Source organism: Bufo bufo, chromosome 2 (genome assembly GCF_905171765.1).
Source record: "Bufo bufo chromosome 2, aBufBuf1.1, whole genome shotgun sequence".
Classification (NCBI taxonomy): domain Eukaryota; kingdom Metazoa; phylum Chordata; class Amphibia; order Anura; family Bufonidae; genus Bufo; species Bufo bufo.
The window spans coordinates 702,033,973-702,060,379 of NC_053390.1; the positions used below are offsets into that span (position 1 = coordinate 702,033,973).

Below are 26,407 nucleotides of genomic sequence, written 5' to 3' on the forward strand. Positions count from 1 at the left end.
CAGATCCCCTATAAGGGTCCATTCACACGTCCGTAATTTGGGTCCGCATTCGTTTCGCAATTTGCGGACTCATTCACTTCCAATAGGGCTGGAACGGATGCGAATTCGCATTTTCGGGATTCGCATCAGTTTTTTCGGGATCCGTTTTTTCGGGATCTGCCATTCCGTTCCTGAAAAAAATAGAACATGTCCTATTCTGGTCCGCAATTGCGGACCAGAAAAGGCATTTTCTATTATAGTGTCTGTTATGTGCGGTCCGCAAATTGCGGATCGCACATTGCAGGTGTCCGTGTTTTGCGGATCCGCAATTAACTTGTTCTCCAGAATGAAGTAAATTATCGCTGGGTGACAGGTATTGCATTCTGCTGAGCTAGCCCTACAAAGCATTGTATTGTATCTGGTTTAGCAGTCAATTTCCTGGTTTAAGGGCTCATGTCTATGACTGTTGTTTTAGTCCGCATCCAATCTGCATTTTTGCCGGATCGGATGTAGACCTATTCACTTCAATGGGGCCGCAAAACATACAGAAAGCACACCGTGTGTTGTCCGCATCCGTATGTCCATTCCATGGCATCTGCTAAAATATATAACATGTCTTATTCTTGTCCGTATTATGGACAAGGATAGGACAGTTCTATAGAGGGCAGCACATTACATGCCGCAAAATGCAGAACGCACATGGCCGTTATCCATGTTTTGCAGATCTGCAATTGGAGATCTGACTCATAGCAAGATATATGAAGAAAGAAATCAACACAAAATTTTGCATCTCAAAATGACCAATGCCTCATGCAACTGAACACCAATTTAACATGATATATACAGTATTATAAATGCAGAATTGTAACTTACTCTTGTCTCACAGAGTGTAGTTCCTGGGGTGTAGTTGCTAACTGAGTCTCCAGCTTGTGCAGTTCTTTTTCATGGGAAGATGATGATTCTCTCATTTGTTTGTCCTTTTCCAGAGATTCCTGAAACATATCATAATTTCATTTAGGGCTCGTTCACATGCATTTGCGGATACGCAATACACGGGCACCGTTCCCTGTGCATTCCGCATCACGAATGTGGACCCATTAACTTCAATGGGTCCGCAAATCCGGAGGTGCGGAACGGAACACTACGGAAGCACTACGGAGTGCTTTCTGGTGTTCCGTTCCGTGCTTCCGCACCGCAAAAAGATCAATTTTCTCGGACATAATAGAAAACAAATCCGCCCCCCATTGACTTTCAATGGTGTTCAAGACGAATCCGTAATGGCTATAGAAGACATAATACAACCGGATCCGTTCATGGCAGATGCATGTGGTTGTATTATGGTAACGGTATCCGTTCATGACGGAACCCGCAAAAAACGCTAATGTGATAGTAGCCTAGTTATACTTGTCCAAGAGATTACAGGTTGGGTCCATGTTCAGCTATATTCATTATGTACAATGGTCACCACTATGTACTCTACATAATCGTATCTAAATATAAAAAAAATATACTACAAATGACCAATACTTGTATGTGCTAATACACAGGCTTTTGTAAATGAGAGTAATTAAAGTGTAACATAATTGGATTGGTTCCTCAGCCATGATAAGAACATTGCCAAACTGAAAGCAACAATGTCCACTTCGCATGAATGTGAGGGATGGGGCTGGTAATTACCATAGTTCTAGTATCTATAATTAATTAGCACGCTAGTACACATTCAGTTCTTTAATTTTCATGTAATTGCATCAATAAAATATTCAATTGGGGGTTAATAAGAATGACATGATGGTAAGACTAGATGGTAAGGAAGAGACAGGGTGGTTTCTAATAAAACACATAGGCCACCTTTTACTATTCAGTTTACGCCTGTTACTGCAAATCTGCAAAGACATTAAAATAAAAAAAATAAAAAAAACAGGTAGGAAAAGTGTGTGCTGTGAAGCTGTATGTATTTTTCAACTCATTTATCAAGTCAAAGGTTAAGGCTACATGCACACGAACGTTGTTTGTTTCCGTGTCCGTTCCGTTTTTTTTTTTGCGGATAGGATGTGGACCCATTCATTTCAATGGGTCCGCAAAAAATGTGGACAGCACACCGTGTGCTGTCCACATCAGTATGTCCGTTCCGTAGCCCCGCAAAAATAGAACATGTCCTATTCTTGTCCGTTTTAGGCATTGTTACAATGGATCCGCAAAAAAAAAAAGGGGTGACATACCGAGGGCATCCTCTTTTTGCGGATCCGCAATTTGCGGACCTCAAAACACATACGGTCGTGTGCATGTAGCCTTAAGGGAATGTTTAGGATTAGGGACAGATTGGGTTTTTGTATTCCGTTTCAAAAAGTCACTGGGCAGCCACAAAGAAAATGTCCCCCATTGTTTTCAGTGGAAAGTCACAATTATGTCTGTGACTGTGGCAAGAAGGGGCATTTTCTTTCTTGATGTGGTCACAGCAATAAACAGAGGTCGCATGAATGGCAGTGCAGCATTCTCTGGGGTGCCCGACTGGTAGCCTTTTTGGTGCGAAATCTGTGATTACAGTAACTGAACAACAATCAGAGCAAAAGCAAGCGGCTAGAAGTCCATTCATGGATTGTCAGCAAGCATAAAACAGAATAGAAGTACACACAGGCTCTATTTACTATATGCCCGACATCCGTATAGTAAGAAACACAAGCAGTTTACTCTCAGCCAACATCTATTTCTCATAACACCACTATAAACATACTGCACAGGCTTGGCCAAGCATGCAAGTTTCTTTCCATGAGGAGAAGGGTATGAACACCTGCCAAACTCCCCAGAATGCAAGTGGTTGCTAAAACACACGTCAGGAGAGGTGTACATTCCTCTTTAAATGGGATTTTCCAAGCTCATATGCTCACAATAGGTCATCAATATCCAAATTGTGTGTGTGGGGGGGGGGCGCCACACCATTCATTCCCATCAATCCACCATGCAACCCCTTACGCTAGATCACCAGTCACACTGGCACCCCTTTCAATACCCTTGACCAGTGTTATTCAACTCCATTCCTCAAGTACGCCCAACAGGTCGTGTTTTCCGGATTTTTTTAGTAGTGCATATCTAATATATAAAGCTTAGTGTATGTATGTATGTATGTATGTGTGTATGTCCACTAAAGGAATTCGCACCGTCGCACTTACAATCACGAAATTTGGCACACAGGTACATCAGGTGTCCGGTAAGGTTTTAGACCTGGTCTCAGCTCTCTAGCACGTACCGTTCCTGAGATATTCCCAAAAAAAAATGCATTAGCTAATGACCCTTATCAGCCAATAGAAGCTCGCAGGCCGTTAATCTGCACACACACAGTTTTACTCCAGGTTTCCGTAACAACCCAGCTATCTTCACTGCTGTAGGTGAGCTTTAGGCTACTTTCACACTCGCGTTTTTCCTTTCAGGTCTCTGACAAACGGTCCAAAACTGATCAGTTTTGCCCTAATGCATTCTGAATGGAAAAGGATCCGCTCAGAATGCATCAGTTTGCCTCCAATCAGTCAGCATTCCACTCTGCCTGCAGCGTTTTGCTTGAAGAAACTGAGCCAAACGTATCCACCCTGGCACACAATGTAAGTCAATGGGGACGGATCCGTTTTCTCTGACATAAGCTGACACAATAGAAAACCGATCGTCTCCCATTGATTTTCAGTGGAGTTCATGACGGATCCATCTTAGCTATTCTACAGCATAGGCAATATTCAAATTCGCCGGGTATGTGCAAGCCAACAATCTATCCATGAGACAGGTACAGTCAGCATACCTTACAATGGCATCCTTGTGTGCAACGAGACATTCAAAACAAGATCTTATCTGATTGAGAGCCAGTCAGCCTTAAAGATGGTCATGGTCATATGGGAAAGACATGATGCAAATTAGCAGAATCTGCCTTGTTTTTCAGCTGAAACACTATTTGCATGTCTTTCCCATATGCCCATGTTTATGCAAAAAAAAATATTTTTGTCACCCTAAAGATAATGATTTAGGTGCGCAGGTCCCCCCCCAAGCCATCCAACAGAAATCAAGCAACTTTGAGGCTTACTGGCTCTCAGTCAGATAAGAGCTGGTTTTGAATGTCTTATCGCATACAAGGCTGCCATTGTAAGGTATGCTGACTCATGCATAGGTTGTTGGCTTGCACATACCCGGCTTTTGGTATATAGCCTTTGTGTGATTGTCTGTTATTTGTTGTCAATTGTATGTCATAGGTAATGATTTGTTTAAAAAATAAAATAATATAGCATCTATAAAAAGAAATTATTAATGATAGGTAGAAAAATACTTTTAAGAAAAATTCATTAATAATAAGTAAAAAAATTATTATAAAAATAAAAATAATGTTATGGATGATAGATAGCATAATAAGGATAAAAAAAAATACCTCGAATATTTGCAATACAAACGGACGGATGCCCAAAACGCGAGTGTGAAAGTTGCCTTAAAGGGGTTCTGGAGTTATTTTAAATCCTTTGGATAGATCATCAGCATCTGATCCAGCGCACAGGGGTCACGACTGGTATCACTGGCCTGGTGGGGGCTAAGCTACATTCAAGTGAACGGAGCTTAGCCCCGCCCAGGCCAGTATGCTAGTGGTGATGTCACTGGGTCTGCAGTAAACAGTGAGCCGCGGCGCTGGCATTAGCGCCGCTGCTTTCTCAAACAGCTGATCGGCGGGGGTCCCAGGTGTCGGACCCGTGCCAATCAGATGCTTATGATCTATCCAAAAGATAGATCATCAGTTTAAAATAACTGCAGAACCCCTTTAAAGGAAATCTGTCACCAGGATAATCGCTATTAAAGTAAAGCCATGGCCTAATAGCTGTGGATGACACTGTTAAGGGAGCAGAGTGCTGTGGAGGTCACAGTTCAGCGGGCAGGCCACCCTCAAAAGACAAACTTAAAACCCCCGTCCCCAGGTCCCATAAGCCAAGCCCCTGATCCGGTTAGGCCATGCCCCCACCCACTTCGCAGCCGATGGGGATTGAAGAAATGTAGTTAAAATAAACTTCTGTCAGCTGCAGAGGTGGGAGGGATGGTGACTTTCTCCCTGCAGCTCACAATAAGACACCACAGTGCTGCTGTCTTAGAGTGAGCTGTTCAAAAGGACACACCCCAGATCAGGTTAGGCCACGCCCCCTCCCACTCCTCACCTGACAGGGATTGAAAAAAATGAAGTTAAAAATCAACTTTTAGGTCCCGCTAAGCCACGCCCCCGATCCAGTTAGGCCACGCCCCTCCCACTCCTCAACTGACAGAGATTGAAAAAATGAAGTTAAAAATAAACGGTCAGCTGCAGAGGGGAGGGACGGTGACTTTCTCCCTGCAGCTCACACTCAGACACCACAGTGCTGCTGTCTGAGAGTGAGCTGTTCAAAAGGACATCCCTGTGTCCGTTCAGGCACTGCACCAGACAGAGGACAGGGAGTCTGAAAGCCGGACTGTCCGACCTAAAACCGGACCTCTGGCCACCCTAGGGCCAGGCTGCTGTGGAGGTCACAGTTAAGGGGATGGTCCGCTATGGAGGTCAGTGTTAAGGGGCAGATTGCTGTAAAGGCCACTTTTAAGGGGAAGGGCCCCTGTGGAGGTCACTGTCAAGGGGGTGGTGTGCTGTGAAACTCACTGTTAAAGGGGAAGGCTGCTGTTAAGGTCAAAGTTAAGGGGGTGGGCTTCTGTGGAGGTCCCAATTTAAAGAGGACCTTTCACCTGTATAAACTATATGAACTGAGTATGCTGCCATATAGAGCGGCGCCCGGGGATCTCACTGCACTTACTATTATCCCCGGGCGGCGCTCCGTTCTCCCGTTATAGGCTCCGGTACCTTTGCTTCTTAAGTTATAGTAGGCGGTGTCTTCCCTTGTCCTGTGGGCGTCTCCTTCTCCTAGGCTGCAGCTCTGGCCAATCGCAGCGCACAGCTCACAGCCTGGGAGAAAAAAACCTCCCAGGCTGTGAGCTGTGCGCTGCGATTGGCCAGCGCTGCAGCCTAGGCGAAGGAGACGCCCACAGGACAAGGGAAGACACCGCCTACTATAACTTAAGAAGCAAAGGTACCGGAGCCTATAACGGGAGAACGGAGCGGCGCCCGGGGATAATAGTAAGTGCAGTGAGATCCCCGGGCGCCGCTCTACATGTCAGCATACTCAGTTACCATAGTTTATACAGGTGAAAGGTCCTCTTTAAGGGATGGGGCACTGGGGGGGGGGTCAGTATTAAGGGGTGGGGGGCTGTGGCGGTCACTGTTAAGGCGGCGGGGTGCTGTAGATTTAACTGTTATAGTGGATAGTATCAACATACACAAACATTAAATCAAATAGATTAAATATACCCAGGCGAAGCCGGGTCCTTCAGCTAGTATTATATAAATGTCACATATTTTTCATATATAGGATTTAGGATAAACACCCAAAAAAATGGGCATTAAAAGGTTTTTCCAAGACTTTAATAGTGAATAGTATCTGATTGGTGGGGATCTGACACCCGGGACCCCCATTGATCAGCGGTTTTAGAAGGCACCAGTGTTTACCAAGCACAGCGCTGTACATTGTATAGTCGCTGTGCTTGGTATCGCGTTCAGCCCCATTCACTCGGGTTCGGTTCCAAGGTACCACTTGGAACCGAACCTGAGTTCGGGAAATGTTTTTTTTACAGTACAAATGAATTTATGCGAGACTTCGCAAAGCAATAATTTCTGCTCATCGCAGCCAATACATTCCAGCGAATCGACTTCGGCTGTTTCATTCGAATTCGATTCACTCATCCCTAGTTATGACCGCTCTGCAAATCATTGGTAGTGGTCATGCTTGCACTTTAAGAAATTGCATCAGGGACTGTGGGACCGCACAGAGGCTAGTGCTTTTTCCTATAGTGTGCAAGCATGACCACCACTGATGGTTTGCAGAGTGGTCATAACCATGGAAACCATACAGTGTATAATGTGATGGAAAAATGAATCAAGCCAGCAAAGGAGGCAATATGGACAATTACAATATATTAGTAAGTGGCTTGTATTAACTCCCTCTACATAATAAATGCTATTTGCTGAAGTGAGACAACACCTTTAACCGCCTCCGGACCGCCTAACGCAGATTCGCGTTCCGGAGGCGGCAGCCCTGCGCACAGTCACGCATATACGCGTCATCTCGCGCGAGCCGGGATTTCCTGTGAACGCGCGCACACAGGCGCGCGCGTTCACAGGATCGGAAGGTAAGAGAGTGGATCTCCAGCCTGCCAGCGGCGATCGTTCGCTGGCAGGCTGGAGATGTGATTTTTTTAACCCCTAACAGGTATATTAGACGCTGTTTTGATAACAGCGTCTAATATACCTGCTACCTGGTCCTCTGGTGGTCCCCTTTGTTTGGATCGACCACCAGAGGACACAGGTAGCTCAGTAATATGTTGCACCAAGCACCACTACACTACACCCCCCCCCCCTGGCACTTATTAACCCCTTATTCACCCTTGATCACCCCTGATCACCCCATATAGACTCCCTGATCACCCCCCTGTCATTGATTACCCCCCTGTCATTGATCACCCCCCTGTAAAGCTCCATTCAGATGTCCGCATGATTTTTACGGATCCACTGATAGATGGATCGGATCCGCAAAACGCATATGGATGTCTGAATGGAGCCTTACAGGGGCGTGATCAATGACTGTGGTGATCACCCCATATAGACCCCCTGATCACCCCCCTGTCATTGATTACCCCCCTGTCATGCTCCATTCAGATGTCCGCATGATTTTTACGGATCCACTGATAGATGGATCGGATCCGCAAAACGCATACGGATGTCTGAATGGAGCCTTACAGGGGCGTGATCAATGACTGTGGTGATCACCCCATATAGACTCCCTGATTACCCCCCTGTCATTGATTACCCCCCTGTCATTGATCACCCCCCTGTAAAGCTCCATTCAGATGTCCGCATGATTTTTACGGATCCACTGATAGATGGATCGGATCCGCAAAACGCATACGGACGTCTGAATGGAGCCTTACAGGGACGTGATCAATGACTGTGGTGATCACCCCATATAGACTCCCTGATCACCCCCCTGTCATTGATTACCCCCCTGTCATTGATCACCCCCCTGTAAAGCTCCATTCAGATGTCCGCATGATTTTTACGGATCCACTGATAGATGGATCGGATCCGCAAAATGCATACGGACGTCTGAATGGAGCCTTACAGGGGCGTGATCAATGACTGTGGTGATCACCCCATATAGACTCCCTGATCACCCCCCTGTCATTGATTACCCCCCTGTCATTGATCACCCCCCCTGTTATTGATCACCCCCCCTGTCAGGCTGCATTCAGATGTCCGTATGATTTTTACGGATCCACGGATACATGGATCGGATCCGCAAAACACATACGGACATCTGAACGGAGCCTTATAGGGGGGTGATCAATGACAGGGGGGTGATCACCCCATATAGACTCCCTGATCACCCCCCTGTCATTGATCACCCCCCTGTAAGGCTCCATTCAGACATTTTTTTGGCCCAAGTTAGCGGAAATTATTATTTTTTTCTTACAAAGTTTCATATTCCACTAACTTGTGTCAAAAAATAAAATCTCACATGAACTCACCATACCCCTCACGGAATCCAAATGCGTAAAATTTTTTAGACATTTATATTCCAGACTTCTTCTCACGCTTTAAGGCCCCTAGAATGCCAGGGCAGTATAAATACCCCACATGTGACCCCATTTCGGAAAGAAGACACCCCCAGGTATTCCGTGAGGGGCATATTGAGTCCATGAAAGATTAAAATTTTTGTCCCAAGTTAGCGGAAAGGGAGACTTTGTGAGAAAAAAATAAATAAAATCAATTTCCGCTTGTGCCAAAAAAAAAAAATTCGATGAACTCGCCATGCCCCTCATTGAATACCTTGGGGTGTCTTCTTTCCAAAATGTATTTATACTGCCCTGGCATTTTAGGGGCCCTAAAGCGTGAGAAGAAGTCTGGGATCCTAATGTCTAAAAATGCCCTCATAAAAGGAATGTGGGCCCCTTTGCGCATCTAGGCTGCAAAAAAGTGTCACACATCTGGTATCTCCGTATTCAGGAGAAGTTGGGGAATGTGTTGTGGGGTGTCATTTTACATATACCCATGCTGGGTGAGAGAAATATCTTGGCAAAAGACAACTTTTCCCATTTTTTTATCCAAAGTTGGCATTTGACCAAGATATTTATCTCACCCAGCATGGGTATATGTAAAATGACACCCCAAAACACATTCCCCAACTTCTCCTGAGTACGGCGATACCACATGTGTGGCACTTTTTTGCAGCCTAGGTGGGCAAAGGGGCCCACATTCCAAAGAGCACCTTTCGGATTTCACAGGTCATTTACCTACTTACCACACATTAGGGCCCCTGGAAAATGTATAACTACCCCACAAGTGACCCCATTTTGGAAATAAGACACCCCAAGGTATTCCGTGAGGGGCATGGCGAGTTCCTAGAATTTTTTATTTTTTGTCACAAGTTAGTGGAAAATGATGATTTTTTATTTATTTTTTTCTTACAAAGTCTCATATTCCACTAACTTGTGACAAAAAATAAAAACTTCCATGAACTCACTATGCCCATCAGCGAATACCTTGGGGTGTCTTCTTTCCAAAATGGGGTAACTTGTGGGGTAGTTATACTGCCCTGGCATTCTAGGGGCCCAAATGTGTGGTAAGGAGTTTGAAATCAAATTCTGTAAAAAATGACCGATGAAATCCGAAAGGTGCTCTTTGGAATGTGGGCCCCTTTGCCCACTTAGGCTGCAAAAAAGTGTCACACATGTGGTATCTCCGTATTCAGGAGAAGTTGGGGAATGTGTTTTGGGGTGTCATTTTACATATACCCATGCTGGGTGAGCGAAATATCTTGTCAAAAGACAACTTTTCCCATTTTTTTATACAAAGTTGGCATTTGACCAAGATATTTATCTCACCCAGCATGGGTATATGTAAAATAACACCCCAAAACACATTCCCCAACTTCTCCTGAATACGGAGATACCACATGTGTGACACTTTTTTGCAGCCTAGGTGGGCAAAGGGGCCCACATTCCAAAGAGCACCTTTCGGATTTCACTGGCCATTTTTTACAGAATTTGATTTCAAACTCCTTACCACACATTTGGGCCCCTAGAATGCCAGGGCAGTATAACTACCCCACAAGTGACCCTATTTTGGAAAGAAGACACCCAAAGGTATTCACTGATGGGCATAGTGAGTTCATAGAACTTTTTATTTTTTGTCACAAGTTAGTGGAATATGAGACTTTGTAAGAAAAAAAAAAATCATCATTTTCCGTTAACTTGTGACAAAAAATAAAAAGTTCTATGAACTCACTATGCCCATCAGCGAATACCTTAGGGTGTCTACTTTCCGAAATGGGGTCATTTGTGGGGTGTTTGTACTGTCTGGCCATTGTAGAACCTCAGGAAACATGACAGGTGCTCAGAAAGTCAGAGCTGCTTCAAAAAGCGGAAATTCACATTTTTGTACCATAGTTTGTAAACGCTATAATTTTTACCCAAACCATTTTTTTTTTTACCCAAACTTTTTTTTTTTATCAAAGACATGTATAACAATAAATTTAGAGCAAAATTTATATATGGATGTCGTTTTTTTTGCAAAATTTTACAACTGAAAGTGAAAAATGTCATTTTTTTGCAAAAAAATCGTTAAATTTCGATTAATAACAAAAAAAGTAAAAATGTCAGCAGCAATGAAATACCACCAAATGAAAGCTCTATTAGTGAGAAGAAAAGGAGGTAAAATTCATTTGGGTGGTAAGTTGCATGACCGAGCAATAAACGGTGAAAGTAGTGTAGGTCAGAAGTGTAAAAAGTGGCCTGGTCTTTCAGGGTGTTTAAGTTATAGGGGCTGAGGTGGTTAAGGTCTTGCATTTTTCCTGCACAGATACAATCAAACTAATCGCAAACTACATATGTGTGAAAAAAATACAAATAGTGAGCGCAATCGCAGACAAAACTGCTTCAACTTGCATGAAAAACCATCAGTACTCCTCGTGTGGCATAAACCCCAAAGAGGACTAACACATAATTTCAGTAATAAATATATTGAACCTTAAAACTGCAGGTTCTTTAGTCCTCCTGCACACAGCGGTATCCGTTTTTGCAGTCCGCAAACCACGGATCTGCAAAATACACCGCTTTGGTGACTCTAGTAAACCTGGGGCCGATGGCACGTCCACATGACGGCGACGATCCATTCGGATGTCTGGCCTATCAACTTTCGATGTAATTGTCAGCTCAAAACCATTGTAAACTACGAGTAACGGGGAATAAGTGTTTGATTCCGGAAAGGGGGCCTGAGAAATGGCTACCACATCCAAGGAACGCAAGCGGGTGCGCGCAAATCGCACCCTCCCGACTCGTGGACGATAAATAACAATACAGGACTCTTAAGATGCCCTGTTATTGGAATGAGTAATAAAAAATTACAGTGAATGTCACTGCGGTATTTTGGATGAGGAAACGTTATACAGGAGAGGCCCTGCTGCCGCTTTGTTGACTCTAGATAACTTCTGCCTCATTGCACGTCCCCGTGACGTCCATGATCCATTTAGATATCTTCCCTATCCACTTTCGATGTTCTTTTATGCGCCTAACATGGTGACCACCGGTAACGGGGAATCATTGTTCGATTTTGGAGAGGTAGCCTGATAAACAGTTACGGCTACTACTTCAAAGCAAGGCAGCATGAGTTGCGGGCCTGCAGGTGAGCTGACCCTGTAAAAGATTTTAGGTACGGGCCTGCTGGTGAGCTGACCCTGTAAAACATTATATGCGAGTGCCTGCGGGTGAGCTGACCCTGTAAAACATTATATGCGAGGGCCTGCAGCTGAGCTGACTCTCTATAAAATTCTATGTGAGGCCCTCATGTAAGCTGACCCTGTAAAAGATTTGATGGCTGCATTAATCTGCAGATGACCGTCATTTGTTTCTATCTGCATCTTTCTCAACAATCTGTGGCCTTAGTCTTTTATCCAGACTCAGTCATTGTGCCACTATGTGGCCTCCTCATGCTGCCATCTCCACACCATGTCACCTTGCCACTCATTTTTATCACCATGCTGCTGCTGCTTAAAAGGCCTTAAAGGGCTTCTGTCACCCTACTAAAGTCATTTTTTTTTTTTTGGCTAGTTAAATTCCTTATACTGCGATATATGAATATATAGTGCTCTTACTCACTTTCCTTCAGCAGTTTCTTCAAAAACAGACTTTTATAATATGTAAATGAGCTCTCTACCAGCAAGTAGGGCGGCTACTTGCTGGTAGCAGCCGCATCCTCCTTTCATAAAGACGCCCCCTCCTCATGTTGATTGACAGGGCCAGCGAACGCGCTTGTCCTCTACCTGGCCCTGTCTGCGTTCAAAATCTGGCGCCTGACTTTAGTGGGGTGACAGAAGCCCTTTAACCACCGGTTTATTGCTCGGTCATGCAACTTACCACCCAAATGAATTTTACCTCCTTTTCTTCTCAATAATAGAGCTTTCATTTGGTGGTATTTCATTGCTACTGACATTTTTACTTTTTTTGTTATTAATCGAAATTTACCGAAATTTTTGCAAAAAAAATTTCATTTTTCACTTTCAGTTCTAAAATTTCTCCTGAGGTTCTACAATGTCCAGACAGTAGAAAAACCCCACAAATGACCCTATTTCGGAAAGTAGACACCCTAAGGTATTCGCTGATGGGCATAGTGAGTTCATAGAACTTTTTATTTTTTGTCACAAGTTAGCGGAAAATTATGATTTTTTTTTTTTACACATTTCCATGCTGGGTGAGATAAATATCTCTGTCAAATGCCAACTTTGTATAAAAAAATGGGAAAAGTTGTCTTTTAGAGAGATATTTCTCTCACCCAGCATGGGTATATGTAAAAAGACACCCCAAAACACATTGCCCAACTTCTCCTGAGTACGGCGATACCACATGTGTGACACTTTTTTGCAGCCTAGGTGGGCAAAGGGGCCCAAATTCCAAAGAGCACCTTTAGGATTTCACAGGGCATTTTTTACACATTTTGATTTCAAACTACTTCTCACGCATTAGGGCCCCTAAAATGCCAGGGCAGTATAACTACCCCACAAGTGACCCCATTTTGGAAAGAAGACACCCCAAGGTATTTTGTGATGGGCATAGTGAGTTTATGGAAGTTTTTATTTTTTGTCACAAGTTAGTGGAATATGAGACTTTGTAAGAAAAAAAAAAATCATAATTTTCCGCTAACTTGTGACAAAAAAATAATAATTCTAGGAACTCGCCATGCTCCTCGCGGAATACCTTGGGGTGTCTTCTTTCCAAAATGGGGTCACTTGTGGGGTAGTTATACTGCCCTGGCATTCTAGGGGCCCTAATGTGTGGTAAGTAGTTTGAAATCAAAATGTGTAAAAAATGACCTGTGAAATCCTAAAGGTGCTCTTTGGAATGTGGGCCCCTTTGCCCACCTAGGCTGCAAAAAAGTGTCACACATCTGGTATTGCCGTACTCAGGAGAAGTTGGGCAATGTGTTTTGGGGTGTCATTTTACATATACCCATGCTGGGTGAGATAAATATCTTGGTCAAATGCCAACTTTGTATAAAAAAATGGGAAAAGTTGTCTTTTGCCAAGATATTTCTCTCACCCAGCATGGGTATATGTAAAATGACACCCCAAAACACATTGCCCAACTTCTCCTGAGTACGGCAATACCACATGTGTGACACTTTTTTGCAGCCTAGGTGCGCAAAGGGGCCCAAATTCCTTTTAGGAGGGCATTTTTAGACATTTGGATTCCAGAATTCTTCTCACGCTTTAGGGCCCCTAAAATGCCAGGGCAGTATAAATACCCCACATGTGACCCCATTTTGGAAAGAAGACACCCCAAGGTATTCCGTGAGGGGCATGGCGAGTTTATAGAAGTTATTTTCTTTTGGCACAAGTTAGCGGAAATTTATTTTATTTAGTTTTTTCTCACAAAGTCTCCCTTTCCGCTAACTTGTGACAAAAAGTTAAATCTTTCATGGACTCAATATGCCCCTCAGCGAATACCTTGGGGTGTCTTCTTTCTGAAATGGGGTCACTTGTGGGGTATTTATACTGCCCTGGCATTTTAGGGGCCCTAAAGCGTGAAAAGAAGTCTGGAATATAAATGTCAAAAAAAAATTACGCATTTGGATTCCGTGAGGGGTATGGTGAGTTCATGTGAGATTTTATTTTTTGTCACAAGTTAGTGGAATATGAGACTTTGTAAGAAAAAACAAAAAAACAAAAACAAAAAAAATCTATTTCTGCTAACTTGTGACAAAAAAAAAAAATCTTCTATGAACTCGTCATGCCCCTCAAAAGTGATCTTTTTATAGCGCCGCAGCGATTTTACGGTGTTTTTGCAGTGATCAGAAGAAAAAAAATTCTGTCACTGCGGTGGGGTGGACTGAACGCAAGTGTGCGCACAAGATCAGGCCTGATCGGGCGAACACTGCGTTTTTTGTAGAGCCTATAGAACATGTCCTATTCTTGTCCGCAATTGCGGACAAGAAAAGGCATTTTCTATATAGTTCTGGCAATGTGCGGATCCGCAAAATGCGGAAAGCACATTGCCGGTGTCCGTGTTTTGCGGATCCGCGGTGTCCGTGTTTTGCGGATCCGTGGATCCGCGGATCCGCAAAACACATAAGGACATCAGAATGGAGCCTTACAGGGGGGTGATCAATAACAGGGGGGTGATCAGGGAGTCTATATGGGGTGATCACCCCCCTGTAAGGCTCCATTCAGACGTCCGTATGTGTTTTGCAGGATTCGTGGATCCGCGGATCCGTGGGTCCGCGGATCCGCAAAACACATACGGACGTCTGAATGGAGCCTTACAGGGGGGTGATTAATGACAGGGGGGTGATCAGGGAGTCTATATGGGGTGATCACCCCCCTGTAAGGCTCCATTCAGACGTCCGTATGTGTTTTGCGGATCCGTGGATCCGCAAAACACATACGGACGTCTGAATGGAGCCTTACAGGGGGGTGAGCAATGAGAGAGGGGGGTGATCAGGGAGTCTAATATGGGGTGATCACCCCCCTGTCATTGATCACCCCCCTGTCAGGCTCCATTCAGACGTCTGTATGTGTTTTGTGGATTCGTGGATCCGCAAAACACATACGGACGTCTGAATTGAGCCTTACAGGGGGGTGATCAATGACAGGGGGGTGATCAGGGAGTCTATATGGGGTGATCAGGTGTTAATAAGGGGTTAATAAGTGACAGGGGGTGGTGTAGTGTAGTGGTGTTTGGTGCTATTTTACAGAGCTGCCTGTGTCCTCTGGTGGTCGATCCAAGCAAAAAGGACCACCAGAGGACCAGGTAGCAGGTATATTAGACGCTGTTATCAAAACAGCGTCTAATATACCTTTAAGGGGTTAAAAAAATCGGATCTACAGCCTGCCAGCGAATGATCGCCGCTGGCAGGCTGCAGATCCACTCGATTACCTGCAGTTCCTGTGAACGCGTTCACAGGAAATCTCGCGTCTCGGGAGATGACGCGCCGGCGCGTCCACTCAGAATGACTGGGCCCCACAGCAAATTTTTGAATGGGGCTCCATCTCACAGTAAATTTTTAGCGACCCCTTCCTTTCATGCCGCCCCCATTCCTGTGGCTAGTCAAGATCTCTCTCTCAGACCAGGGTCGGCATCCGTTTCCTACACCGTCTATACTGTCACTGTATATAATTTCATTGTGTAATACTGTTGAGGGGGCCCTGACCAAATCCTTTACTCCTCCTCCTCCTGGAGGGGCCCCTTCTGGGTTAGGGCCCCAAAGCTGCAGCTTCCCCTGCTTCCCCTATAGCTATGCCCCTGGTCTGCATTAATCTGCAGGTGACCGTGATACAGCTCCACAGATTTCTTTCCATCTGCATCTTTCTAAACAATCTGTGGCCTTAGTCTTTTATCTAGACTCAGTCATTGTGCCACTATGTGGCCTCCTCATGCTGCCATCTCCACACCATGTCACCTTGCAGCTCATTTTTATCACCATGCTGCTACTGATGCTGCTTAAAAGGCCTTAAACTGATCACCAGGCCCAGAATCTAATTAAGATTTTACACAGAAAGTAAAAAAATCGATTTTATAGGAAAAAAAATTGAAAACATTCTTTCCTGTATATTTACTTGTATATAAAGTGCAAGTGCTGCCAAAAAGTACAAGGAACAGGCACTCCGATACAACCTGTATATCGCATAAAGGTGGGCCTCATTCACATTGAGTTGTGAGCCTGTAAAAGATTTGATTTGCGGGCCTGCAGGTGAGCTGACCCTGTAAAAGATTTGAGTTGTGGGCCTGCAGGTGAGCGGACCCTCTAAAAAATTATATATGAGGGGCTGCTGGTGAGCGGACCCTCTAAAAAATTATATATGAGGGCCTGCTGGTGAGCGGACCCTGTATAGTATAGTGAGTACAGCCATACACTTGTATAGTGCAGTCTAGTGGGTACAGTCATACACTTGTATAGTCCAATCTAATGGGTACAGTCATACACATGTATAGTGCAGTATATTGAGTACAGTCATATACTTGTATAGTCCAGTCTAGTTTGTACAGTTATACACTTGTATAGTCCAGTCTAGTGAGTACAGTCATACACTTGTATAGTGCAGTATATTGAGTACAGTCATACACTTGTATATTCCAGTCTAGTGAGTACAGTCATACACTTGTATAGTCCAGTCTAGTGGGTACAGTCATACACTTGTATAGTCCAGTCTAGTGGGTACAGTCATACACTTATTCTAGTGGGTACAGTCATACACTTGTATAGTCCAGTCTAGTGGGTACAGTCATACACATGTAATAGTGCAGTATATTGAGTACAGTCATATACTTGTATAGTCCAGTCTAGTGGGTACAGTTATACACTTGTATAGTCCAGTCTAGTGAGTACAGCCATACACTTGTATAGTCCAATCTAGTGGGTACAGTCATACACTTGTATAGTCCAGTCTAGTGGGTACAGTCATACACATGTATAGTGCAGTATATTGAGTACAGTCATATACTTGTATAGTCCAGTCTAGTGAGTACAGCCATACACTTGTATAGTCCAATCTAGTGGGTACAGTCATACACTTGTATAGTGCAGTATATTGAGTACAGCCATACACTTATTCTAGTGGGTACAGTCATACACTTGTGCTGATAACATAAGAGCTGGCACTGGTTTCCACCTCGAACGAGCTTCCTGTCTCCATGACAACGAGCGTCCTTGGTTACCGCTGTCTCTCCAGCCGTGGTGGTGTACACACAGATACAGTAATCATGTAATCCCATTACACAGGCTGTACCTGCTGAGAAGTACCGTATAACACAGGGCACATAGAGGGCATGTACGTGTGCCTATCTGCCTGCTCAGCACACCGACAGGCACTCATGCCCCACTATCACAGCCCATGTCATATACAGTACCGTGCGTGGCCGGTCTGCTCACATCATGATAGTTCTTGTTCAGCTTGTCCCACTTCTCGTTGAGGCTCTGAGTGTCTGCCATGGCTGCGCGCAGTGGACAGGTCCCCGGGATAATGTATCTGGGCTGTGTCTTGCGCCTTTTATACGGGCGCATCCTGCAATCTGTTTGGCACTGTTGCTCTGCTTGGGTGTTAGGGACGCCGCTGTATCAACCCTGAGACTTTAGTTATAGCAACCCTGAGACTTGTAGCAACGGCTTTCCGCCACCCTCCCCATGGCCACCGCTGCCCCCTGCTCTGTAGCTGCCTCCTCCTCCTCTTATAAGTAGTGGGGTCTGTCAGGGTGAATGGGTGATGTCTCTGTGTAGATGTCATAGGTTAGTCAGTGGTAAATGGCTGTGCACTGACCTCCTCCAGCCCGATACAAGAATCATATGCAGGGATTATATAAATGGTTCAGGAACTGCATGAACCCCTGTCATCAGCAACCTCCGAGTCCAGCTGCTCTCAAACTACAACCCCTATCATGCACAATAACGCAGATGTTCTTGTAACTCCTATAGAAGTGAAGATGATTCTGGGAGTTGTAGTTTCTGAACAGCTGGAGTGCCAAAAGAATGCCCCCCCATATGCCGAGCTCCTCACGCGGAATATACTTACCCTGCTTCCTGTGCCGCTCCTGGTCCCCACACTGCCGCTTCTCCCCGTGCATGGATTAAAACATCTGGTGTCGGGGGGAGCAGCCAATGGCAGTCCGGGACAAGCCTCCCTAGCGTCACCGGCAATGCTAGGGAGGCTCATCCCTGTCCCCGTCTGCCATTGGCTGCTCCCCACCCTGACACCGGTTGTTGTCATCCGTTCACAGGGAAGAGCAGCACCAGCATCGGTGTGGGGACCAGGAGCGGCGCAGGGAGAGGGGTAAGTATATTTCCACGTGAGGAGCTCGGGCATATGGGGGGCAGTTTATAGTTTCGGATAACCCCTTTAAGGGTTAATGCACACGATCTGTGTTCCTAGCGTAATTTTATGCAGCAAATCCACAGCATAAGGGTCCATTCACACGTCCGCATGACTGGGTCCGCAGAACAGGTGCAGACCCATTTATTGCAATGGGGCCGCAAAAAATGTGGACAGCACACCGTGTGCTGTCCGCATCTGCACTTCCGTTCCGTGTCCCCGCAAAAAACATAGAGCATGTCCTATCAGGGGCGGACTGACTATTAGGGCACTTGGTCATGGACCGAGGGCCCGCAGCCATTAGGGGGCCCGGCAGCGGTGGCAGCGGCAGGGAGAGATGAGAGCTTCCATTGTGCAAGCGCTCATGTCTATATTCATCTGTATCGCCATCCTCTGGACGGCGATACAGGTGAACGGTGGGGCAGGGGAGAGGCCTCTCCCTTGCCCGTTCCTCTGACATTGAGTTGCGAGCCTGCAGCCTATCAAAGTCCGGTGCAGGTGGCGCAATTACATCATTGCGCCGCCTGAGCCGTACAGAGCGGGACACAGGCCGGAAGAGGCCTACATTGCATCACTGAGAAGTTCTATTTGTAGCAGGGGTCGAAAGGGTGAACACCCAGTAATCCGTGTTGTCTAAAATGCGTATAACGCACAGGTCGCGGGAAAGGCGGCTTAACATGAAGTCAGCCATGTGTGCCAGAGTACCAACAGGCAAGACTTTGCTGTTGTCATCAGGAGGATCACTCTCAATCTCCTCATCCTCTTCTGCCCACCCACGCTGAACAGATGGAATAAAACTTCCATGGGTACTACCCTCTGTAGCTGAGGCAACCGTCTCCTGCTCCTCCTCTTCATCGTCCAATTCGCGCTGAGAAGACGAACTGAGGGTGGTCTGGCTATCACCCTGGTAATGTCTTATTCCCCCATTTCCACCTCTTCCACATGAAAAGCGTCGTCCTTAATTGTGAGCAGCGAGCATTTGAGTACACACAGAAGTGGGATGGTTACGCTGATAATGGCGTTATCGCCGCTCACCATCTGTGTTGATTCCTCAAAGTTTCTTAAAACGTCACAGAGGTCAGACATCCATGCCCATTTCTCACCTCTGATTAGCGTAAGCTGACTGGAAAGGCGACAACCATGTTGCAGCTGGTATTCCACTACTGCCTTCTGCTGCTCACAAAGCCTGGCCAACATGTGGAAAGTGGAGTTCCAGCGCGTGCTCACGTCGCACAGCAGCCAGTAAGCTGGCAAGTTAAAGCGCTGCTGCAGCGTTGACAGACCAGCTGAAGCTGTCGATGACTTGCGGAAATGTGCACACACGCGGAGCACCTTCACTAGTAGCTCGTGCAAATTGGGGTAGGTTTTGAGAAACCGCTGAACCACTAATTTTAAGACGTGGGCAAGGCATGGGATGTGTGTGAGTTTGCCGAGCTCCAAAGCCGCCACCAAGTTACAGCCATTATCACACACAGCCATGCCTGGTTGTAGGTTGAGTGGCAAGAGCCACAGCTCAGTCTGGTCTCTTATGCAACAGCTCTGCGGCAGTGTGCTGTTTATCCCCTAAGCATATCAGCTTCAGCACGACCTGTTGACGCTTCCCCACTGCAGTGCTACACTGCTTCCAGCTACCGGCTGATGGCTGACTAGTGCTGCACGCGGATAATTCTGAGGTGGAAGTGGAGGAGGAGGCAGAGGAGGAGAAGTGGGGGGTTGGAGCCAATAATGTAGGTGCTGGCGGAAACCCTGATCGTCGTAGGGCCCGCAATCCTTGGCGTCGGTAGCACCTGTGCCATCCCAGGGTATGACTCGCTCCCGGCCTCCACAATGTTCACACAGTGGGCCGTCAGGGAAATGTAGCATCCCAGGCCAAATGCACTTGTCCATATGTCCGTGGTTAAGTGGACCTTCCAAGTAACTGTGTTTGTCAGGGCACGTGTGACGGTTCAGGACACATGTTGGTGTAAGGCGGGCACGGCACACCTTGAAATATAGTGGCGGCTGGGGGCAGAGTACCGCGGGACGGCCGCCGACATCAGGCTACGGAAGGCCTCAGTGTCCACAAATGGCAACCTTTCCAGGGCCAGTCATTTTGAAAGGTGCGCATTTAGTGCTATGGCCTGTGGGTGGGTGGCTGGGTATTTGCGCTTGCAATCAAATGCCTGGGGTAATGACATTTGGACGCTGCGCTGAGACAGGGAAGTGGATGTGGTTGCTGATGGTGCTTGCGAAGGTCCAGGAGCAGGGCAGGAGGCATCCTCAACTGCGCCTTCGACAGGCGATTGGCCAGCACGTTCCATAGGGGTAGAGGAGGAGATTTACGCAAGGGGGTGCTCCGTGGAACAGTTGCTGGACTGTTTGGTGTGGCCCGCCTTTTCCCTTGTGCCACCCCACTGCCTCTTCCAGCCTATTACGGTGCTGCAGATCCTTCCCCCTCTATACTGCTGTCCTCGCTCGGCTTTCCACCTTCCCAGGTTAGGTCAGTGACCTCATCGTCCACCACCTCCTCTTCCACTTCCTTACTCTGATCATCCTCTTGATTTGATGACCTAACCACAACCTCAGTGATTGACAACTGTGTCTCATCCTCTTCATCAACCTCTTGAGACAGTAATTGCGGTTGACTCATTGGCAACTGTGTCTCATCATCATCCACCTCATTAAACACTAATTGCCATTCCCCGTCGTCATGTTCTTGTGACTGTGGATGCTCAAGAGGTTGGGAATCAGGGCACAAGATCTCATGTCCCTCTTCAAGAGTGCTTGGTGAGAGGGCCAAATCAAGTAATGGCTATGAAAAGAGCTCCTCTGAGTTTCCGAGTGTGGGATCACTTGTTTGGCCAGACTCTCCATGGTGGGAGGAAGGAGGATCTGGGAGAGAATTCTGTTGACGAGACTCTTGGCTACTGAGACTGGACTTGGTGGAAGACCGGGTGGTGCTTAACCGACTGGAAGCATTATCTGCTGCAATTCAACCAACCACCTGGTCGCACTGGTCTGACTTCAAAAGTTTTGTCCTGCGACACCCTGCAAACTGGGACATGAAGCTAGGTAACTTGGATGATTGTTTTTCTTGTGCTCTGGCAGCAGGCACTGTTTCAACGCGCCCAGGGCCACGGCCTCTGCGTGAACCATCAGCATCACGGCCACTTCCCCGTCCCTTAGTGTTTGCTTTCTTCATATCAAATGTTATATGCACGCTTGACACACAAGATGTGGCAGGGATGTCACAGCTCAGCAAGCACAGTATATTGAAAAAGTACATAAAAGTATGGAAAAAGGAAAATAGATTTCACTTATATTTCTCTAATCTCTGGCCCTGACACACAGAAGGTATTAGACAGATGTCACAAGTCACTGCAGACACTCTCTGTATAAAAAGTATTGAAAATTATGGAAAAAATATATTAATTTTCACTTATATTTCTCCGATCTCTGGCCCTGACACACAGAAGGTATTGGACAGATGTCACTAGTCACTGCAGACACCCTCTGTGAGGAATATGGATTAATATTTACTGTCAGCTATGTCCCTACACCCACCTTTTGCTGAAAGATAGCAGAGGTAGTGAACTCCACAGGAGGGCCCTGCTTCAAAGCCCCAGCCATATGGCAGGGAACTTCTTGCAGGCCACCTTTGTTTACAATTTCACACTCCATTCAGACAGAAAGTATCCTGCAGAAAAACCTCCCTGCAGGGAGTCTAAGCCATTCCCCAGTTCAATCAAATCTAGCAGACAGCATGGAACTGGCCACTAATAAGGAATCATGAATCGTCCAGCCATCACAGGCGCAAACCGGATACATATTTGTGTCCCGGTGGCCACGATGAGCATGCCCATGGTCTTAGTTTGGTGGTGGGATGCCAGGGAAGGGAGATATACATATCTCTCCACAGAAACCAAATAACGGTACCAGGCGGATCTGTTGGTCCCAGAACCATCCCCCTGTGAAGTTCTGGTCTGGAGCTATGAACCCTAAAGGGTTTTGTGGGTCATTTAATGCCAGCCCAGAAGAGGGGGAGTGGACCCTTCCCAAAGGAGGGGCTGGCTACAGTTTAAAAGGCTTGTGCCAGCAAGCGGGCGTGTCTTTTCTCTGAATGAGGGTCACATCATGCCATTTGTTTAGAGGGACCTGCAACCAGCTGACATGACTGCCCTCCATGTGAATACAGCAAAGGACTAACCATAACCCAAAGGAACATTCATCTACCCGGTAACTGACTTGAATTTTGTGTAATCCTGTTTGTACCATATTACCTGTAACCTCAGACCACTGTATTTATTCTTTGTGTATAGTGTGTGAACTAGTGTGCCCTTAAGGCGATTAAATATATAATTTAATCTTGTGCTGTCTTGTATCTCGATCACGAATCCCCATGTCCGTGTTTCGGCCTAGTTATAAGCTACCGCGGGTTGGTTTCTCACCCTATATAATCCCGTTAGCAGATCGGGCTTAAATCAAATGAGAAGCTGGTGGCAGAATACCCAGGCTGAGAAAGCGCTGTTTCACTGTGGCAGTGAAAAGGCTCTCTCAGCTTGTTGCCTCTCTGTGCCCGCGTGGACAGGAGGTGTTTGTGTAAACTGTACCAAGCTGACCTTACCTTCTTCTCCAGGAGGGCGTAACGTCACGTCTTGGTAACCAGGGACCATACCACGTCACGTGAGCTCGACGTAGTTGACGTCAAGTGGGCACGAGGGGTGGTATCCCTCACACCCTCTATATAAAAAGTATTTAAAATGATGGAATAAATATATTAATTTTCACTTATATTTCTCCAATCTCTGGCCCTGACACAGAAGGTATTGGACAGATGTCACTAGTCACCGCAGACACCCTCTATAGAAAAAGTATTCAAAATTATGGAAAAAAAAGATTGTACTGTATCTATAAAATACTGCCAGCCTGCCACCACACACAATAGTCCTTAAAAGGACTTTTGGGTCTTTGAAACATTTTTTTCTACTAAATTGATTGCGATCCGACTCCCTACACTCTCTGTCCCTTCCGCAGCGCAGCTCTCCCTGACTACAAATGAGCAGAACATGCATCATCGGGTGCTATATAGCACCCGATGACGTGTTCCGGTCAGCCAATCACTGTAATGCCAGTAGCCATGTACTGGCATTACAGTGAGGGCAGTACCTACCTGCACATTTATTAGCTGCATAGCAGCCGAGAAACGTGCGGGGAGGAGACTCGAGCATGGCGCTCGAACACATGCGGTACTCGGCCGAGTACCGCCATGTGCCAAGCATAGTGATGCTCGAGCCGAACAGCGGTTCGGCCGAGCATGCTCGCCCAACACTAACACACAGGCATTATTATTATTATTATTGTTATTATTTATTCAAGGGTCACAGAGGTATTATTATTCTTTTTATTCATTCTAGGCGCACAGAGGCATTATTATGTATTCAATGGACACAGAGGCACTACTATATATTCAAAGGGCACACGGCTATTATTTATTGAAAAGGCACACCACCATTATTATATATTAAATTGACACATAGCCACCATTATTTATCCAAGGGGCACACAGCCATTATTATTTATTCAAGGGGCACAGAAGCATTATTAATTATTCAAGGGGCAAGTGGCAGTTTGTAATAGCACACTGCAGGCATCTGGTTGGAAGAGGTTTAAAGAGTCACTGTACTTTCACACAATTTCATTTATAGAGGATGTTGTAACTAGCAAAATTGTAAATCACTTTATTTAGAAAATATGCCTGCATCCACCTGAAAAAGCTGTAAAGTCATGGCCACTAGGGGTCTCACTTCCACCTAATTTGCAGTCCACTGCCAGTTGTCAGGCAAGACCCATCCCTGATATCAGAGATTCAGAAGAGGGTTCACAGGAAATGGGGACATGTCAGAGCTAGCTGAGATACCGAGCCTGATAGAAGTACTGCTTCTACACTGTTTCTGAAAAGCAGAGAAGCTTATCTCTCATTTGTTCATAGTGGGAATTAAGGGAAGCGAGGTCACTGCATACAGTACTGGAAGATTTAACAGAAGGGAGATACCTCCTGCTTCTGAGGGAAATGCATCTCGCTGTGCAGCTGAAAAAGGAAATAATATGGCTGAAAGAGACTATAGTTGAGAACCCTAAAAACACCAGTTCCCTCACAGTTATAATTGTACAAAAAAGCATAGCAATTATGCAAACTTTTTGAAAACTCAAGTACGCATTAAGAATTTGGTCTCACAATAATGTTCAATATCTTCCATGAATCTTGGAACTGAGAAAAGATACACGTATAGCTAAAATGAACTTCTTTGGTGATTAGCTTTTATAGTTCAAACTAGGTCATGATATCAAGAGGGACTGAAAGTCATAACAATAATGAGAAATGTTCTAGTTAAGTCTCTGCTCCATCCTCTCCCTAGTTTTAATGTCGCCTTTATTTGTCATGGCAGATAAACAAATCCTATAACTATACAACAAGAAGGTGGGATTTCATGTAATGGATGAAAAGTCTACTTCAAGAACACTAGGGAAACAGGGATGTGGTTTTAATTCATCCCAGCATTTTCATACCATCAAACATGTAGACTGGGGGCAAAATCAAAAGTGCTACAGAGAACACAGAGAAATCTAGTGGTGGTAGATTTCATTTAAATGTGGATAATTCCTTTGGTATTTTACAAGATGTGTAAAGGTGACAGTTTTACTCAGCAAGCCAAAATGGATAGAAATGTCAGCAATACCTTAATAGGCCATCTGCTGTAGTTCTAATGAGGCTGGAACTATCATTGTTTTCAGTGAGACACTGGGGGTCATATGCGTTTGCCATAATAAAGAAACAAGTAATGTATCATTAGCACAGCTCCGGTAAACAGCATTTCTACACTGGATAATTTATGAATTGTTAAATCACATATCTGTACATTTATAGGTTTCGTAGTTTTGGAAATTGTCAAACTCTTTTGCCTGCAGGCAGTAAAATTAAATAGTAACAAATGCAACTTGCCAAGTAAATCATTACAACTTTTATCAATTGCTTTTTAACCACTTTTGGACCGCTTATTGACTGCAAACGTCTGGGCGGTCCGCACTTATCTCTTCCTGAAGTCCTTGTAGAGCAGCTGTGGGAGCAGGAAGCCCACTGTCAATGATAACTGGGCTCCCATAAGAAAGCAAGGACATTTTTTTTTCTTGTTCTACCTGTAGATATTAGCACGCAGACCCCCACAAAACTAAACTTTTGATATGGCTCAATGACATATCAAAAGTTTTTAAAAAATGTTAGTGACCTTTTACGCGGTAAACGTCTCTTAAGAATGTTGGTATAACTTGGGCTGTCTTTAAAGGGGTTGTCTTACTTCAGCAAATGGCATTTTTTATATAGAGAAAGTTAATGTAAGCCACTTACTAATGTATTGTGATTGTCTATATTGCCTCCTTTGCTGGCTTAACTAATTTTTCCATTGCATTATATACTTCTCGTTTCCATGGTTACGACCGCCCTGCAATCCAGCAGCAGTGGCCATGCTTGTACACTATAGGAAAAACCACTGGACTCTCTGGTGGCTGGGAATGTGGAAGTTTGCATAGGGCGAGAAGGTTATGACCATGGAAAGTATATGATGCAATGGAAAAATGGAATCAAACCAGCAAAGGAGGCAATATGGACAATGACAATATATTAGTAAGTGCTTTGTATTAACTTTACCTACATGATAAATGCCTTTTGCCAAAGTGAGACAATCCCTTTAAGCAAGATAGGGATACCTATGCCTGCTATGAGCGGCATATATTTGTGCCACTTTATACGCCATGTTCTGGGTTAAAACTTATAAGTGTTGGCCACTTTCTGGTCACTGTTGACCAATGTGTTTGTGAGATGATTATATGGCACTTACTATTATAGCCTTTGCTGAAATTTTGCACTATTCTCTATATTTCATAAGCTATGCCCCCTTATTTACAAAGTCTTTTGTGCTATCCACACAGAGGTCACTGATGGAGGTTCATGT

At 45.3% G+C, this 26,407-nt stretch overlaps 1 protein-coding gene across 1 annotated transcript in view; it reads right to left on the bottom strand.

Moving 5' to 3' along the window:
* LOC120991009 (deoxycytidylate deaminase-like) overlaps window positions 1-25,221 on the bottom strand; it is a 93,618-nt gene extending 68,397 nt beyond the window's left edge. The window contains exons 1-2 of the mRNA XM_040419899.1: window positions 25,139-25,221; window positions 853-971 (exon numbers count right to left, since the gene is read on the bottom strand). Coding sequence (XP_040275833.1) covers window positions 853-947 — 95 coding nt within the window. The 5' untranslated portion in view covers window positions 948-971; window positions 25,139-25,221. The remainder of the gene's footprint in view (window positions 1-852; window positions 972-25,138) is intronic.
* Window positions 25,222-26,407: the final 1,186 nt, after the last annotated feature.